Raw genomic sequence first — 17,093 nt, 5'->3', positions numbered from 1 at the left:
GTAACATGATATATGATATGATGCAATGTGATATGTTATGTGTGATTTGATACAATATGTCATGGAGTGACAAGAGCAAGTGGCATGTTAGCTGAGTCTTAGGCAATAGTTGGCCTAGTGGACACAACAATATAAAGAAATAAGAGATAATTACAGTCCAATGGCTTTGCATCTCAAGAAACAAAATAAAGATTTCTTCTGGAATCTAAGCCAGTTGATTTTTAAAAAGGTACTATCAGTTGAAATGGAAATACTTATTATTTGCTTTTCCTAAAAAAAAGAGCAGTATTAGAAGAAAATTCAGAGCAAGCTAGAGAAACTAATTTCTAATAGCAATCAAATGCAAAAGAAATTCTAAATATCTGCCAAAAACAAGGCTAACTGAACTATTTTTGAAGCAACAAAAAAAAGACCCCTGGGCGAGAAATTTTATAGTCATCCTCCTTTCTAGGTCGAACTCTTTTAGAATGAGACAAAGAAAAATCTGGACCTGGAATAAGGGGAAGATGCTAGGAATCTAGTCACCACACTGACAGAGATTTGTTTAACAAACAGATGAATAGCCAGAGAAATCAGATATCACCGGAAAAGGGAATAGATTGAGGGGAATAAATGAAAAATTATGACTCCAGAGTAAAGGGTGATACATTTTTAGAACACCCATTAAGTTAAGTTAGGTGGAAAAGAGAAAAATCATTAGACTATGATAAAGGAAAGAGCCGTTTTTCATGTTTCTCCACAAGAAAACATTCAGTATGCCCTCCAAAGATTAAATTTGATATTTTAATGTGTCTGAACAAGCACTAAATGAATTCTGAAATTAAAGCATTTCTAATACTCATTCTATATAGCACAGAATGGGGAGGGGGAAGAACAAGGAGTGTTTCTGCAGAAAACCAATGACTTGTTTTGGTTTTTCTTTATTAAGCATAATGAAGGAAATCTTAAAAGAATATAAATAGAATCCAAGAATGCTAGAGTTTTTTTGTGTTTTTTTTTTAAGAAATGGAAAAGCAACATGCAGAAAAGATCTTAGGAAGTACACAAATTTCATTAAAATGTAATTGGACTTGCAGGAACAATTACCGTGCTATGCAGTAAGGGGAGCTGTTGGCACATAAGAGCAAAGCACACGTATGAGCTCATCCAGCAGCCTCGGCAAGACTCACTTCCAGCGAGAAGCAGTCATGTTTCAACACCTCCAATTCCCTAATGCTGACAAGCTAAACAACTTGTTTTGTCTCTGGGAGCTCTTCTCTGGTGATTAACTGCTTATGGTGAATACTAATTATATGAAAGTACAGTATTGAAGAAGTAGTGTCCTATTTCCTCTACCTACAGCCTCGACATATCTTTGAATCTGGAAGCTCCTAGGTAAGAGCCACTGCAAACCAAAACCAAGAAAGACATGTTCCTCCCCCTGGTAAACAAATGGATCGCCTCCTACTTTTTAGTAGAGCACAGCTCACTAACAAGAAACCTCCTCTAACCTCTGGGCTCCAAACCAAATCGAATTACAAAAAGGAGTGTTTTAAAGTCCTGTCATAATCATATGGATAAATCCGCAGCAAGAGTTTGTGAAGTAGTGAACTCTCTCGCTGTCCTCAATTCCCCATGTCCCATGCTGAAGATTTACCCCAAATTGTCAGTTCTTAGGAACTGCACCTCAGATTAAAGTCTTCTCACCAGGGAGCCTATGAGAATTTGTTCTTGTGTTTTAAATCCTAAGTGCTTTGTTAAACCGCCAACACCGCAAAATTAGAGACCATTAAACAATATAAGGCAGCAAGCGATTAAATCTACCAAATACACATTCAAAGCAGCTTAAGCTACTTTTTAATTAAAAATAAAATATCACTGGCTAAATTCAGATGTCTTAGCTATCCAGAAAAAGTTAGAAGTCTGTTCAAAATGCAAAAGGCTGATGATGAGCCCAGACAGAGAAGGAGAAATAGAGTAGGGGGTGGACTGGGGAGGTGACTCCTTTTGTCCCTGAGCCCAGGGCTGGCAAGGCCTGGAAACGCTGACCCGGTTTAGCTGGAGGACATGAAGGGGAAAGTCACGGCTGTGCTGCAGAGTGGGGACTCTGTGGTTGCTGATCAAATAAGCTTTATTAGCAAAGGCCTCAGAGGAGACAGAGTGTTCCACCTTCTTGGCAAAGGGAATGAGTTGAGTAACAGCATTGCAGGAAGTGAAGGCACTGGAGATGTATAGATGGCCAAAGGAAATATCAGTGCTGTATTTAAGTATAGCTTAAATTCATTGATAAATAGTTCTTGAAGCAGTTATTAGCATTTGGGGGGAAAGTCATGGGGGCTTTGTGTTAATGGGATCGCTTAGGATTAAAAGAAATTTTTACTGTAAAGTAAGAAATAAATAAACATTGTAGCTTTAAGTTGTTCCTACTTGTTTAAAGTAAAGCAAAAAGGGCCAGGGGGCTTAGTCAACGTTGGGCAGGAGGCCAAGAATCTGAAGATCAGACTTATGGCTGGGATGATATCATTCACTCTGAAGTCCTGATACTCTTTCTAAAACATGAGAAAATTTACTGGTAAAACCTTACCTCACCCACAGTTTTCTTATTTTTAACTCTATTTTTTTTCCTCTCAAGAATAATTTTCCAAGTCTGCTTTCTGCCTTAATATGTAAATGTTATGAATTTACATTTAGCTTCCAACATGGTCTTACCTAAAAAGCTTGCCCTAAAGTAAAGCACAGGCACTTGGTAGCTACAGGAATACAAGACGTGATACTCATATTTAATCACTTCGGTGGCTGCTGTGGCCTCAGTCACTTCAGAATCATCCAGGGGTGACTCTAAAGCCTCCTGAAAAAAAGCAAAAGCAAAAACACAATGTTTGTCAATAAAAAAGGAGTCCATTAACCTGGAGAAAGATGCAGTTTTCTTCTTGCAGAATAACAGTTAAATAAATATAGAACCACGAGGTAAGAAAAAGGGAGTTTCCCACATTAATGTTTATCATTTGAGTCCTGGGTAAATAGTAAAACCAGAAAACATTAGCATTAAGTAATTCCAGATTGCTTTTGAGAGACAAAGCAGCTCTGGGCATAGAAACAGAAAGGGGCGGGGGGGGTGGGGGAAGCAAAAAGATCTATTACAACAGCAACTCTGAAAAATCTTTACTGTTCAATTTTAGCAACAAGATGATGGCTATACAAGCAACCTTCTTCCCTACCTGTGAAAGCTAAAAACATCCTAACAATTGAACAAGAGGCTGTGAAATGTCCCTAAAGATTCTATTGTACTTGCCAAAAGATGATTCATTGTGTGCTGAACAATTCCCAGTTCCATTTTGAATAAGAAAGTTATTTTGCAAGAGGTTGATTTTGTTAGGTACATTTCAAAACCTGTGCTGAATTTGTTTTATTATTGTGCTGTCTTTGGTATATTTCTACAATAAATCTTGATTTATAATAATAGAGGAGAAGGCAAATATTAATGCCAACTTAAAATGGGGTTTTGTGAGCAAAGATGGCTAGAGCCAGTTTATGTCTCACCCCATCATTCTTTACTGGTTGAATTTTTAATGATGTGTGAAGGTTTCTTAAGAATGTATCTAAACGTTTAGAAGCAATTAAATGGACATGTTGAGTCAAAATCTGATTCCACCCACATTCATTATTTACTTGGATTGAAGAATTTCCTTTGAAATTAATTTAGTAGAAGGAAAGAAGCAGGTTGGTTTGGCTCTTTGTACCTCTCATTACAACAGTAACTGCAACAATGAACAATCAGAAAGAGCTACAGGAAGGATTTCAAGCTTTATCAATATGAAATAAGGATCCCTGCGGAGATAAGTAAAGCCACACACTACTCTCCAGATCTGTATCTGCTTTACTAATTCCCCACTCACCAGCAGTTCATTGGGGGAGATAAATCACAACTGGAGGGAGATAGTTACAGAATAGTTTTTCACTAAACTCCCATAGACCCTATCAGTTAAACACAATGAATTAAATAGCCAGAGAGAAATCACTGAGATAAATATCCAAATACAGAAAATTAATACAGCAGCAAGAAAGAGGTTTTTCTGTTTGTTTATTTGAATTTGCATTAGGCAAAGGTATCTATACCTTCTTTTAAAGAATTCTTTTAACCAAATTCTTTCTTTTTGGTCAATGATTGGGTTGTTTAGCATTTATCATTTCTTTTCTTTCTCAACATTATAAAACATTACACCTTTGTGATACAGAATAATTGCAAGTACTGCATAAATACATAAAATGAAAAATAAAATTTTTCTCAACCTAGCACTTCTATACTTCAGATTTGTAACCATTCTTAGCAGGTCATTTGTGTATTTTTCCACCTAAAAAAATTTCTTGGTGTATGAATAAATGCACACACATACACACATCACCCATCCAGCCACCTACCACCAGTTAAATCATGCTGTGGTTACATACGTTCTTGATTTGATTTTGCACTTGTGGACATCCTGCCATGTGTGCCACATCAGTGCTATAGATTTTGCTTCTTCTTTTAATGGTTTTATTTTATTGCACTGTGTGACTATGTCATAGTTTTGTTTTTAACATTTCCACATTGCTACATATTTTAGGTTGATTATAACTTCCTGCTACTCAATTAATGCTGCGATGAATTTCTTAGCCCATATATCCTCTATCGCACCTCTGTTTTCTATGGTGCAGATTCCTGAAGGAGGCGTTACTGTGCAAAGGGTGTGTATACTTTAGATTTTGATAGTGCCAATCTGTCCTCAGCAAAACGAATTCCCAGCAGAAATGTATGAGAATGTTCTTTCCCATAGCCCATAAATACTGAGTTATTTGTGTTTTAAATTTTTGTCTATTCGATGAGTTTTTAAATGTCATTGTTTTAATTTCTAGTTTGTTGATTACTAGTGAATGTGAACATCTATTCATCTGTTTATTGGTAATTTCTATCCTTTTGTGATTTTCATGTTCTTATCCTTTGCTTATTTTTCTGATATTTAATTTTTATTTTTCTTATTAAATTATATAAATTCTTTGTATATCAAAAATGATAATTTATTATTGGATATCTATCTACCTGATAGTATATACCCATCTCCATAGAAAAACAGAGGTGTGCAAGATTATATGACATATATATATGTGTGTGTATGTATATAAAATATTTTCACTCAGTTTTTTTTTAAACTTTGTTTCTTGTACATTTTATCATAAAGATTTATTTTACTTTTATGTAGTTACTCTGTACCTGTCTTCATTAAAAGGCCTCTGGCTACTTCCCACCTCATCCTTAAAATTTATAAAAATATTAAACTCCTTTATTCTACACACATACTCACACACATGCACATGTTTTTAAATTTACATTTAGATCATCAATCCATCTAAATTTTGTTTTTGTTATGGTGTCAGGTAGGAATTTTTCCCAGATGATTTCTAATAGTTCATCTTTCCCATTGATTTTTAATGCACATTTACAAAAAATTAGATTTGTGTGTGTGTTTATTCCTTATACTTTTCTATTGAGCTATTTCTCTTCTTAGACGATCATTGTCCGATTCTTAAGTAAATACTGGAGCCCTTAATTGCTGCAGAAAACTACAAAAATAGACTGCTTGAGATTCAGTCCTGCCAGGGAGGATAAAATTCCTGGAAAGAACGCTCTTTGTCCAAACTCAAATTAAGTACTCAGGCATGTGCTGGGGTTGACACCAGGTACTTGGAACTGGTGTTCAATTAGACATAGATCTAAATTCTCTGGAAGAGTTAGGAGGCCCAAGGGAGAAGTGACAGAAGAAACTTCTTGAGGAACCTGTTAGCTCTCACTCCAGTCACCGTTCTCACCGGCAGCTGCGTGCTTTTCTGAGATTTGAAGGCTGGAGTGTTACTCCTCTATTGGGAGTGTTGTCAGTTCCCTGCTCTAGGAAACCATCTATGTGCAAAGACATTTTTGCATACTTAACTCATATTAAATGAATTTGAATCCTTGGCCTGCGGGCTCGTTCCATCATTTGTGTTCACCTTTAAGATACTCATGCAAATATTATCCCTTGAAGCCAAGCAATTTAGAAATTACAGACTTCTACATATTTTCTGTTTCTCTTTCCAAAAGTGCCAGATAGATTCAGAACTTCAAGACTAATATTCTTGTATTATTCATCTTTGTATTTCCAGTGACTCTAACACAGAGCTGAGAACTGTAGTAAGCAATATTATCTATATCAGTAGCAGATCTGTTTCCTCCCACCTAAGTATACTATAACAAACTTCATAGATAATTTACCAGCAACTTCACCTCCATCCCAAGCCTGAAAAAACAAAAACAGCAAATGAAGGAGTAAAAATGCAAAAGATCACCAAAGATGATATACAAATGACAAATAAGCATAAGAAAAAGATGTTCAACATCATGAGCCATCAGGGAAATGAAAATTAAAACTACAATGAGATAGCACTCCATATCTATCAGAATGACTAAAATAAATAATGATACCTTCAAATGTTGGTGAAGTTGCAGAGAAACTAGATCATTTACACATTCCTACTTGGAATATAAAACCATATGCCAGTTTCTTATAAAATTAAACATGTACTTATCACAGAACACACCAATTATACCCTTGGGTATTTGTCCCAGAAAAATGGAAAAACCTGTATACAGCAGTTTTATTCAGAACAGCCAAAAACTAAAAGAGGTTAGCTGTTCTCCAACAGGTTGTGGTTAAATCAGGTAACTGTGGTATATCTTTCTACACTACTCAACAATGAAAAGAGCAAATCTGACATACACAACCACCTGTGAAGTCTTCCAGGAATTATGCAAGCGATAAAAACCAATCCAAAACAATAAAATATCTAGCGATAAATTTAACCAAGGAGGTAAAAGACCTGTACTCAAAAAACTATAAGACAATAAAGAAAGAAACTGAAGAAGATACAAATAAACAGAAGGCTATACCGTCCTCAAAGATAAAAAGAAATAGCATCATTGAAATGTCCCTACTACCCAAAGCAATCTACAAATTCAATGCAACTGCTATCAAAATACCAATACCAATTAGGACAAAATAATCCTAAAATTTATATGGAATTACAAAGACCCCAAAGAGCTACAGCAATCTTGAGAAAGAAGAACAGACGTGGAAGTATCATGCTACCTGATATCAAACTATACTACAAGGCCATGGTAATCAAAACATCATGGTACTGGCATAAAAACATACACATAGATCAATGGAACAGAATAGAGAATCCAAAAATAAATCCATGCCTATATGATCAACTAATGACAAAGTAGGAAAAAATATACAAAAAATATAGTCTCTTCAATAAATGATATTGGGAAAACTGAACAGATGCATGAAAAAATAAAACGACAACTTTTTCATACAACATACAAAAATAAACTCAAATGGATTAAAGACTTAAATATAAAACTTGAAACCATAAAACTCCTAGAAGAAAACATAAGCAATAAGTCTTTGACATTTCTCTTAGAAATAATTTTGTTGGATATGTCTCCCCAGGCAAAGGAAACAAAAGAAAAAATAAACAGATGGGACTACATCAAACTAAAAAGGTTTTGAACGGCAAAAGAAACTATCAACAAAATGAAAAGACGACCTTCTGAATGGAAAAATATATTTGCCAATGATACATCAGATAAGGGGTTAATATCCAAAATATATAAAAACTCATACAACACCCAAAAGACAAACAATCCAATTAAAAAACGGGCAGAGGATCTCAATAGACATTTCTCCAAAGAGGAAATACATATGACATATGGAAAGATGTTCAACATCACTAATCATCAGAGAAATACACATTAAAAGAACAATGAGATATCTCCTCACACCTGTCAGAATGGCTATCATCAATAAAGGAACAAATAAGTGTTTGCAAGGATGTGGAGAATAGGGAACCCTCATGCAAGGTAGGTGGGATTATAAATTGGTGCAGCCACTATGGAAAACAGTGTGAAGGTGCCTCAAAAAAACTAAAAATAGCATACCATACAACCCAGGAATTCCACTTCTGGGTAATTATTCAAAGAAATCCAAAACATTAATTTGAAAAGATATATGTACCCCTTGGCATTATTTATACTAACCAAGATATGGAATCAACCTAAGGGTCTATTGATAGACCAATGTGTAAAGCAGTGGTACAAACATACAATGGAATATTATTCAGTCATAAAAAGAATAAAATTTTGCCATTTGCAGACACATTGATGGACTTAGAGAGTATTATGTTAAGTAAAATAAGTCAGACAGGCAAAGACAAATACCATATGATTTCATTTACATGTAGAACCTAAAAAACAAAGCAAACCAACAAATGAAACAAACTCATAGATACAAAGAACAAATTGGCCACCAAATTAAAGGGAGTTTGGGGGATTAGTGAAAAATGTGAAAGAAATTAAGAAGTACAAATTGCCAGTTATTAAAATAATCATGGAGATGTGAAGTATATCATAAGGAATATAATCAATAACATTGTAATAGGTATGTATGGTATCAGATAGGTACTACATTTAGCAGGGTGATCACTTCATAAGGCATATACATGTCTAATCACTGTGTTGCATAGCTGAAACTAATATAATATTGTATGTCAACTGTAATTGAAAAATTAAACTAAATCCTCTTGAAACAAAACAAAACAAAAAGGTTACAGTCTGTATGGTTCCAATAGGGAACCCTCATGCAAGGTAGGTTTTCGAAATGATAAAATTTTAGAAATAAAAAACAAAGAAGATGTAATGTGGGGGGTTGTGGAGGGAAGTGTGGTTACAAAAGGGCAAAATGAGGAATCCTGTGGTGATAAAACAGTATTTTGACTGTGGTGGAGGATACGGATAAAATGATATAGAACCACACACACACACACACACACGAGTACGAGTAAAACTGAGGAAATCTGAATCAGATAAGTGGACTGTATGGATGCCAATATCCTGATTGTGATACTATAGTTTTGCAAGATGTTGCCACTGGGGGAAATTGGGTAAAGGGTACAGGGGATCTTTCAGATTATTTCTTATTATGGCATGTGAATCTATGGTTATCTCAAAATTTTCAATTAAAAATGAAAAGGAAAGAAATAGTGAAGCAATTTGAAATTTTGTTTTTTAAATAAAATTTCTAAAACCTCAAGTGCTAACAAAACAGATGGCAGAGGGATGAAATAGTATCTAAGGTCTGGGAATAGCTTTAAAGTAACACAGGAAAGGGCCAGAGGACAGAGATGTGCGAGAGGCTGATTGGCCATGGGGTGATGATGGTTGAGGCTCCTTGCTGAGTCCATGGGTGCTTTACCATTATTATACCATTGTGTACTTTTGTGAATATTCTAAATTCTCCAAAATAAGACAAATTAAGATAAAAGTTTCTGATACCATGTTACAGTATACTCTAGTGAATAATTCCATCTAGCCAACACACTCACCTTGCAGATATACACAAGGCCCAAAAAGGCTGGTGGTGTCCCCATTGTCACCAAGTAGGTGGAGGCACAGGTAGGGCTATAACCCATGTCTACTGACACTGAAACCATTTCTCTTTGAACAATATTATGCCACCCCTTAACCATTACTATAGTTAATTTGAACTTACGTTCTGGACAACATAATGTTAACATTTTTTTGTCAGTTTGATAATATGTTATTATTTTTATTCTTTTATTATATTTTTTAAGGATTTGGGTATTTTTACATTAAGAGTTATTAGAAAAAAAAGTCACGTGTACATTTATTTTCCTCAAAGTGCTGCTATTTCATTAAATGAGAAGATACCTGTGTTTAGGAAATTACACTCATTCAAGGAGCTAAAAGATTAAGTGGTTCACATTAATTATAGAAACCTTGATTTTATTTAATTCAATTAACAATAAGTTGACAGTGATCTCTCATTTAGAAAATCTGATATGAATTAAGCTTTGCAACTAAATCCCATTAAACAGGGATCATGCTGGAGACACTTTATAGATATTTTATTGAAAAAAAAAACCCAAATGGTATATTGGGCTTAAGAAATGAGATCCCTATCTCTATTTAGCCTGCAAGGAAAAGTAATTGAAGGAAGAAAAACTTTTCTTCTATCACTAAAAATCTCTATTACTATTACTGAGAAAACATAAGTAAGGAGCTTTATTCATAATACCCCTTGAGGAAAAGAAAGTCAATTTGTTTATCTTCTACCAGTCAGATCTTCAATTCAAACCTCACATTAACATATCAGAATCACAGCCTAGAAGCCCAAGTGGCACAGGGCAGTGCTGGTTCTGAGTGGACACAAGCCATGTAAGCACAATGGAAAAATGGGTTAAGAAACAAACTTCTTGTGATTTCCCTGAGCCAACAGCCTTTCCATACATTCAGAAGTGATAAAAACCGTCAAAGCCTTTTGACAAACCACTGAAAAATGAATCCCTTAAGAAAAACTTTTAATTATTAAAACAGATATGGTGAATTAGAAAAATAATCTATGTGAGATTCCAGTAAGCAGGCCCTTTTTTGTTTCATGTGCTCATCATTTCACACCAAAGTGGTCTTTTCACTATCTTTACTCCTAGAATGACTCTTTTTTCATGATCTCTGTGGCTTAAGTATGTGACTGTCACAAGAGCGTATTCTTTTAGCAACTGTGAATGTAGTATCTAGAACACAAGAGAGGGTTCAACACAGGCAGCCATGTGTCTGACAGCATCTGCAGCGACCATGAAATAAGGGGTGGTCAACAGGACGATCCCAAGAATAGCATCTCAGCGAGGCTCCCCTTTCCTGGTAATATTATCACTCCTCCTCCTGATTTTTTTTTTAAAGGAGAAAAAGAGGCGCCATTCTTTGCTCTCCCAGATCCGTCAGAGGGGAGTGAGCTAGCATCAGCATGGCCAATGTGGGTTCCCACTGAGAGAAAGAATCTGTCTCCTGTGGGATTAAATCCTTTTCTGCAGCCTGGCAAGCGCAAGGGCAAGGCAGGAAGGAGGGGACGCAGAAACCAGCCAAAGCATCTGGCAGATTTCTGGTGTTTGCATCTGGCTCCATTGTACTTCTTAGGCCCTGCTTCCTTCAGGACAGTACAACAGGTTGAGTTCAGAGCCGGGCAGGCAGCAAACAGGCTGAGTCCAAGGTGGACTGCAGAAGAGGCTGTGTCTTAGGTTCCATAGCAGAGAGACAGTTCCCCACAGCCGGGAATAGTAATAACCCTTAATAGCACCCATCATATGCCAATGACAATTAGTTCATAAAGCAGAACAAGAGATAAAAAGGCATTATGTTCTGGGGGAAAATCAGAAGGGCTCAGAAGGATTTTTAAAGGAAAAGTTAGGTTCTTCTTACCTACTTCTTAAGATTCCTGGGCAGCTAAAGCAGTATTAGCAGAATAAGGATTTGAACATCAGAATTCATTACGGAAATCATGACTAAGTAAATATACCTGGTACTCTGAGCTTCAGAATCAATCAAATGTATTTCTATTCAGAGCTACCCTTAGCATGCTACATAAGAAAGACCAGCATCAGTTACAAGGGTGTACAGTTTTTCTAAGCACATTCGTGTACATTATGTCATTCGCTCCCCTGCTCTAGGTCACCCAGCAAGTAAGAAACAGCCAGGACATAAACCTAAGTCCTCAGGCTCCTTCACTGTGCCAAGACATTCAGATTTTGGGGGGTAGAGAATGTGAAACATATGTCCTCTCGGGCTCCATCCTCACACTTCTGCTTTTGAACTCAGTAGTTCTGGGATGGGACTCAAGGACCCACCATTCCCATCATTCCAGGTGATGCTAATGCAGGTGTCAGCAGACCACTCCAGGAAGCCTTGCCTCACAAATATGTAAAGGGTCTATTTTAGGATTCTTCAGTTAAGATAACACAGTCTATGAGATGACAGCATCAGGAAAGTCCAGTCACCAAGACTCAAAATTATGCCACAACCAGTTTGCCCTCACTGACTGCTCATCTCCATCTCCAGGAGTAGCGCTGTCTCAGTTGGTCTCCTCTTGGTGGGAGCCTAATGCGCCTCCACTAACCAAAGACATCAACTCAGCACCTCCACCCCCAGGGACCCAGGCTTTTTTGCAGGCCCTTTACCTTCTCCTCCTGTCCAAAATAATATTTCATGTTCTCCTCTTCCTCTGAGTTGATTAATTCTCGCTAAAGTATCAATGGCCATTAATGCCTTAGTATGTTATTCCTTTATCAATCATGACATTCAGCAGCAGATATGTAGCAATAACCCTAATCAAAAGGAATCTTTAAAAGTGAAATCTGGGGTGCCAAAAGGGGTAAAATTTGCACGGTGCATGTAACTACCAATGTGTAAGAGTTACCTTATGTGCCACTCTACATTTTAACTCCAGAGACAGAGCACTTCCTGGTGCTACAGGGTAACTCAGTCTTCACTGGGTTTTCCTTTGCAGAGAATTATGAAACAAGAGTCATCTTTTATACAATATCCTCTCAGGAGTATGAACCAATTCATTGGCATCAGATTTCTCTTCTCCGTATTAAACAAGCCTTGCTCTTCTGATTTTTCTTATGTGCCTAGTTGCAGAGGTTTGCAAATGTTTTCTGAAAGGACCAGATAGTAAATAGTTTAGGCTTCGTGGGCCATGAGGTCTCTTCATCGGAGCATGGGTGCAGCCGTTGGCAACATGTAAACAAACGGTGGTGGATGTACTCCCGGGAACCTCATTTATAAAAACAAGCTGCGGCCCCTGGACCCGCGTGTGCCCACCCCTCCAAGTCTTCAGGCCTTTAATGTCGTTTTATTGTCTTTTTATAAGTAGTAAGCAGAACCTGGGTCTCCATTTGGTGAACTTTCCCCTTTTCTGTTTTTTTTCCATCTTCGGATGTCACGTTCGATTTCCTGAAGGGATGATAAATTCTGAGCCTTAATAGAATGATGATAATTGAATCCAATAGGCTGAAGTTTGGCTGCAGTCATTTTCTAAAGTAAGAGATAGCACTCCCCTAATTTAAACAAGTGAGATTTCTAAATGTCTTGATGAATAAACTGCAAATTCCTTTAGCATATGAATAAACTTCTTTGCTCAAATCCACAAATGAGTAAATTTCACTGCCAAAGAGTAAAAATGATAAGGTCTTGATAAATAGGCTGAGAGGCAAGCACCGTAGTAATCCAGAGGCTGTGGATCCTACAGCACAAGGAAACATCACATCTAAGAATGAGCAGAGAACTGTCTTAAAGGAGCAAGGAAGCCATCGGCTCCTTCCCTCAAAGCTTTCTCTGAGGTGTGTGGCTGTGAATGGGGCTTATTAGTTTGCTTGTTGGTGGTGGTGTGTGTGTGTGTGCGCGTGCGTGTGTGTGTGGTTTTTTTTTTTTTTCTTTTTTGTTTTGTTTTGTTTTTTAACCAGGAAAGTCCTCTAGAAACTTCCAGAAGAACCTACAGCATGCCAGGCAGGCACTGCACCTATGCCGGGACAAAGACTTGGTGCTGCCTTTAAATAATACTGTTTCAGCAGCAATGAGAACATGCTGAAAATTCTCATCTTTCTACCGGGTGTAAGGATACAAATCCAAATCTCAGCTAAAAAATCCAGATATTAGAGAAGCACAGTACAGTACAAAGGTGGCATAGGGCATGGAATTTGGAGTTAGACCTGAGTTCAGTCCCTGGCTTTGCCACTCACTGGATGGGCAGATCACTTAATTCTTCTGAGCCTCCGTTTCCTTACTTGTTATATGATGGTAATTTCCTCCCATGCTTTCCTTGTTTAAAGTTTATTAAACAAGATAAAGTGTAAAACTGTCCCATAATAGGTATGCTGATTAACTTATTCATTAATTCATTAAATGTTACAGGGTATCTTCTATGTTCTAGGCCAGGGGTTGGTAAACATTTTCTTAATGGGCCAGGCAGGCCCTACACCAGTGATGGTGAACCTATGACACGCGTGTCAGAGGTGACACGTGAACTCATTTTTTTGGTTGATTTTTCTTTGTTAAATGGCATTTAAATATATAAAATAAATATCAAAAATATAAATCTTTGTTTTACTATGGTTGCAAATATCAAAAAATCTCCATATGTGACACGGCACCAGAGTTAAGTTAGGGTTTTTCAAAATGCTGACACGCCGAGCTCAAAAGATTTGCCATCACTGCCCTAGACGGTTGCTCAGTGGTTAGAGCATTGGCCCATGGATTGGAGGGTCCTGGGCTTGATTCCAGTCAAGGTCATGTCTGTTGGTTGCAGGCTTGATTGCTGGTTGGGGTGTGTATGGGAGGCAACCAATGGATGTGTCTCTCTCACATCAATGTTTCTCTCTCTCTGTCTCTCCCCCTCCCTTCCACACTTAAAAAAAAAAAGATCAATGGAAAAAATATCCTCCGGTGGGTGAGGATTAACAAAAAAAAAAGGGGGCCAGACAGTAAATATTTTAAGCTTTGTGCACCGTGAGGTGTCTGTCAAAACCACTTAACTTTGCCATTGTAGCATGAAAGCAGCCTAGACAATATGTAAATTAATGAGTGTGGCTTTGTTCCAATAAGATGTTATTTATGGACACTAAAATTTAAATTTCATATCATGTTAATGTCATGAAACATTATTCTTTTGATTCTTTTTCAATCATATAAAAGTTTAAAAACCATGCTTAGCTTGTATACAAAAATAGGCAGCAAACCATAGTCCCACCCTTGTTCCAGACACTGTCTTAGGCTCTGGGAACAGAGGGGAGAGCAACAGACATTGTGCCCTAAAGGAGAAAGATATGTTAATTCACTATACAAATAACAATAAAATTCCATCACAATAAGCCCTACCAGAAAAAATGCACATAGTCCCTAGGGTATATATAAGTTTGCCACATCTATAAATTTGGTGTGTGAGATTTTAAACTTTTTTTGTTTCCGCTCTTTCACATGTTAACCAGTTGTATATAGCACCGACCCTTTTGATGTCCTACTCACGTTCCCCAAGGTTTATTTTTAGCTTAACGATCATACCATCCACCCAGATAGATTTTCAGGAACTCCAAGTTCACTGGACTGCATTATCACCTAGAACTTGTCACACCTGTCACCTGTAACCACCCAAACTTCCTCTTAACAAACTCTTCTTGCAGCCTACTAAAAAGTCCCCTTGTATGCTTAATTCTGTTCACAAGTCCTCCTGCCCTCCTCAGTGATAGTTTCTTCTTGAGAATGCCCCTCAAATTTTTTTCTCAGCTTTGCTCATTCTCACATGTATGTACATGTGTGCCATGTGTGTGGACAGAGTACGCACACATTCACTCACTCATGATTACTGAGTGTCTACTATGCACTAGGCATGGTGCTGCCACTGCAGAGATGCTGGTGAGCAAAAGAGACACAATCTTTGCTCTCACAGAGCTTATAACTAGAGGGAGGGTGGGGAAAACAAATCATTGCATAAACAATTATTTGATTATAGTGTTGCACATGCTGTGAGAATGTAAGAATGTATCTTGAGGCTTTATCTGGTCTGGGGCCAAGGAGATACTTCTGCTCTACATTACACACACCCCCCTTAGCTTGTGAGTGCCCGGAGGACAGGCTTACACCTCTCTTATTCACTCAGGTCTCCCAAGCATCCCAAACAGTATCTGGCATACAGTAAGCATTCAATCAGTATTTGTTAAATGAAATAAATAAATGGAATGAGTATTAACTGTGTGTTCCTGTTTCCACCCTATAAACTGTCTGTTCCTATTTCCATTCTATAAACCAGAGGTTGGACTGATCTGCAAGCCCTCTGGTGATGCATCGTCCACTTTAAAGATTATGCTGGCGACCCAGACCATTGTTAAACAACATTATGAAGAAGGCAAAACAGATCTTTGACATCCCCTACATCTACCTTTTCATGACCTTGTTTTCCTATTTCACACAAAGCTCCCTAATTCCACCTTCCAATCTGATCTTCAGAGAAAGGGATCTGATACACCTACCAACAGTAATGTTACAGGCTGGGCGTGTTAACCTGGCCAAGAATCTTTGCCATTGAAGGGAAGCTTTCTTGAACAGGGAAATCTCAGTGACCATGCACTTCCTGTAACAGAGACCATGACACAGCAAAGGCTTGGGGGGAGAGCGGGAGTGGGGAACAGCAGCAGTAATTTCTCTGGGACCCTCAGACCTTCAGAACATACCTGTGGGTGATCACCTGCTGTGTGAACTGAGGAGAAGGCCTGTCTTGCCAAGGCTGGTGCAAAGGGCATGTGGCAATCACTAGAGCCGCATAATTTATCTCTGAGGTGACAGAAATTGCTCCTGGAAGGAACTACGTTTGACTTCCAATTACTGGATCCCCATTTCTCCCTGTTACTAAGCCTGGGTTTTCAACCACTTTTTCTATTTGTAATGCTAATGATAAGTCAACATTTAACAGAAGTTTCCAAAGGAAATGAAAGAAGCTTATGCTGGTAATACTGCATTAATGTATTTTCCTGATTACTTATAATGGTAAAGAATTATTTGCATAGAAGAAAAATGCTAATTTTATTAAAGCGCTATTAGATAAGGCTCTTAGACCAACTTGCAGCATCCTAAAAAATTATACAGAGTGACTGGATTTGTCCATTCTAACCTCTTTGGAACCATTTGCCCGCAGTTACCACACTTGAAGGAAAAACCCAATCCAGCACTGACTTGTTTCCTAAATGAATTGGGGAGTTGTTGTTAAGAAGCATCTGCTGTTTCATGGCATTCATGTAAAAGCATTCTTGTGCCGCTATAACGGACTACCCAGCAGATGTTTTAGAGCACTATACCCACAGCAATACGTGTACCATAAAAAAGAAAAGGCACTACAACATAATTAATGATTTCAGTTCCTCTATAAATGAATTTCACTTTTTTCTTTTAGAATGGATTTAAAGTTGTGTCAAGAGCTTCAACTTTTAACTCAAGCAATTCACTTGCAAGAAAGTGAACACAAAAATCATTTCCAGCAATAAATAACAAAGGGTCAGACTCGGCCCTACACCCAACAGAATGAAATCTGAGGGTGTGAGAAAGGCTTCTCCAGATAGAGTCACCCTGCCACCTCCCCATAGATCAGCCAGAGAATTAGCCACTGCAGGTCAGCTTCTTTGTGGCCTAAAGCCAGGAGAAT

At 37.6% G+C, this 17,093-nt stretch overlaps 1 protein-coding gene across 5 annotated transcripts in view; it reads right to left on the bottom strand.

Moving 5' to 3' along the window:
* Positions 1 to 17,093, bottom strand: part of ATG10 (autophagy related 10) — a 195,857-nt gene that overhangs the window by 63,329 nt on the left and 115,435 nt on the right. For all 5 annotated transcript variants that reach the window (XM_070411470.1, XM_070411471.1, XM_070411469.1 and 2 more), the window contains one exon: positions 2,689 to 2,827. In XM_070411470.1, the coding sequence (XP_070267571.1) occupies positions 2,689 to 2,827 (139 nt within the window). The remainder of the gene's footprint in view (positions 1 to 2,688; positions 2,828 to 17,093) is intronic.

The sequence above is a fragment of the Myotis yumanensis genome, unplaced genomic scaffold (assembly GCF_028538775.1).
Source record: "Myotis yumanensis isolate MYYU_CA2020_CCGP unplaced genomic scaffold, mMyoYum1.0.hap1 SCAF_4, whole genome shotgun sequence".
Lineage (NCBI taxonomy): Eukaryota > Metazoa > Chordata > Mammalia > Chiroptera > Vespertilionidae > Myotis > Myotis yumanensis.
This window is presented reverse-complemented; position numbering and strand designations above follow the sequence as displayed.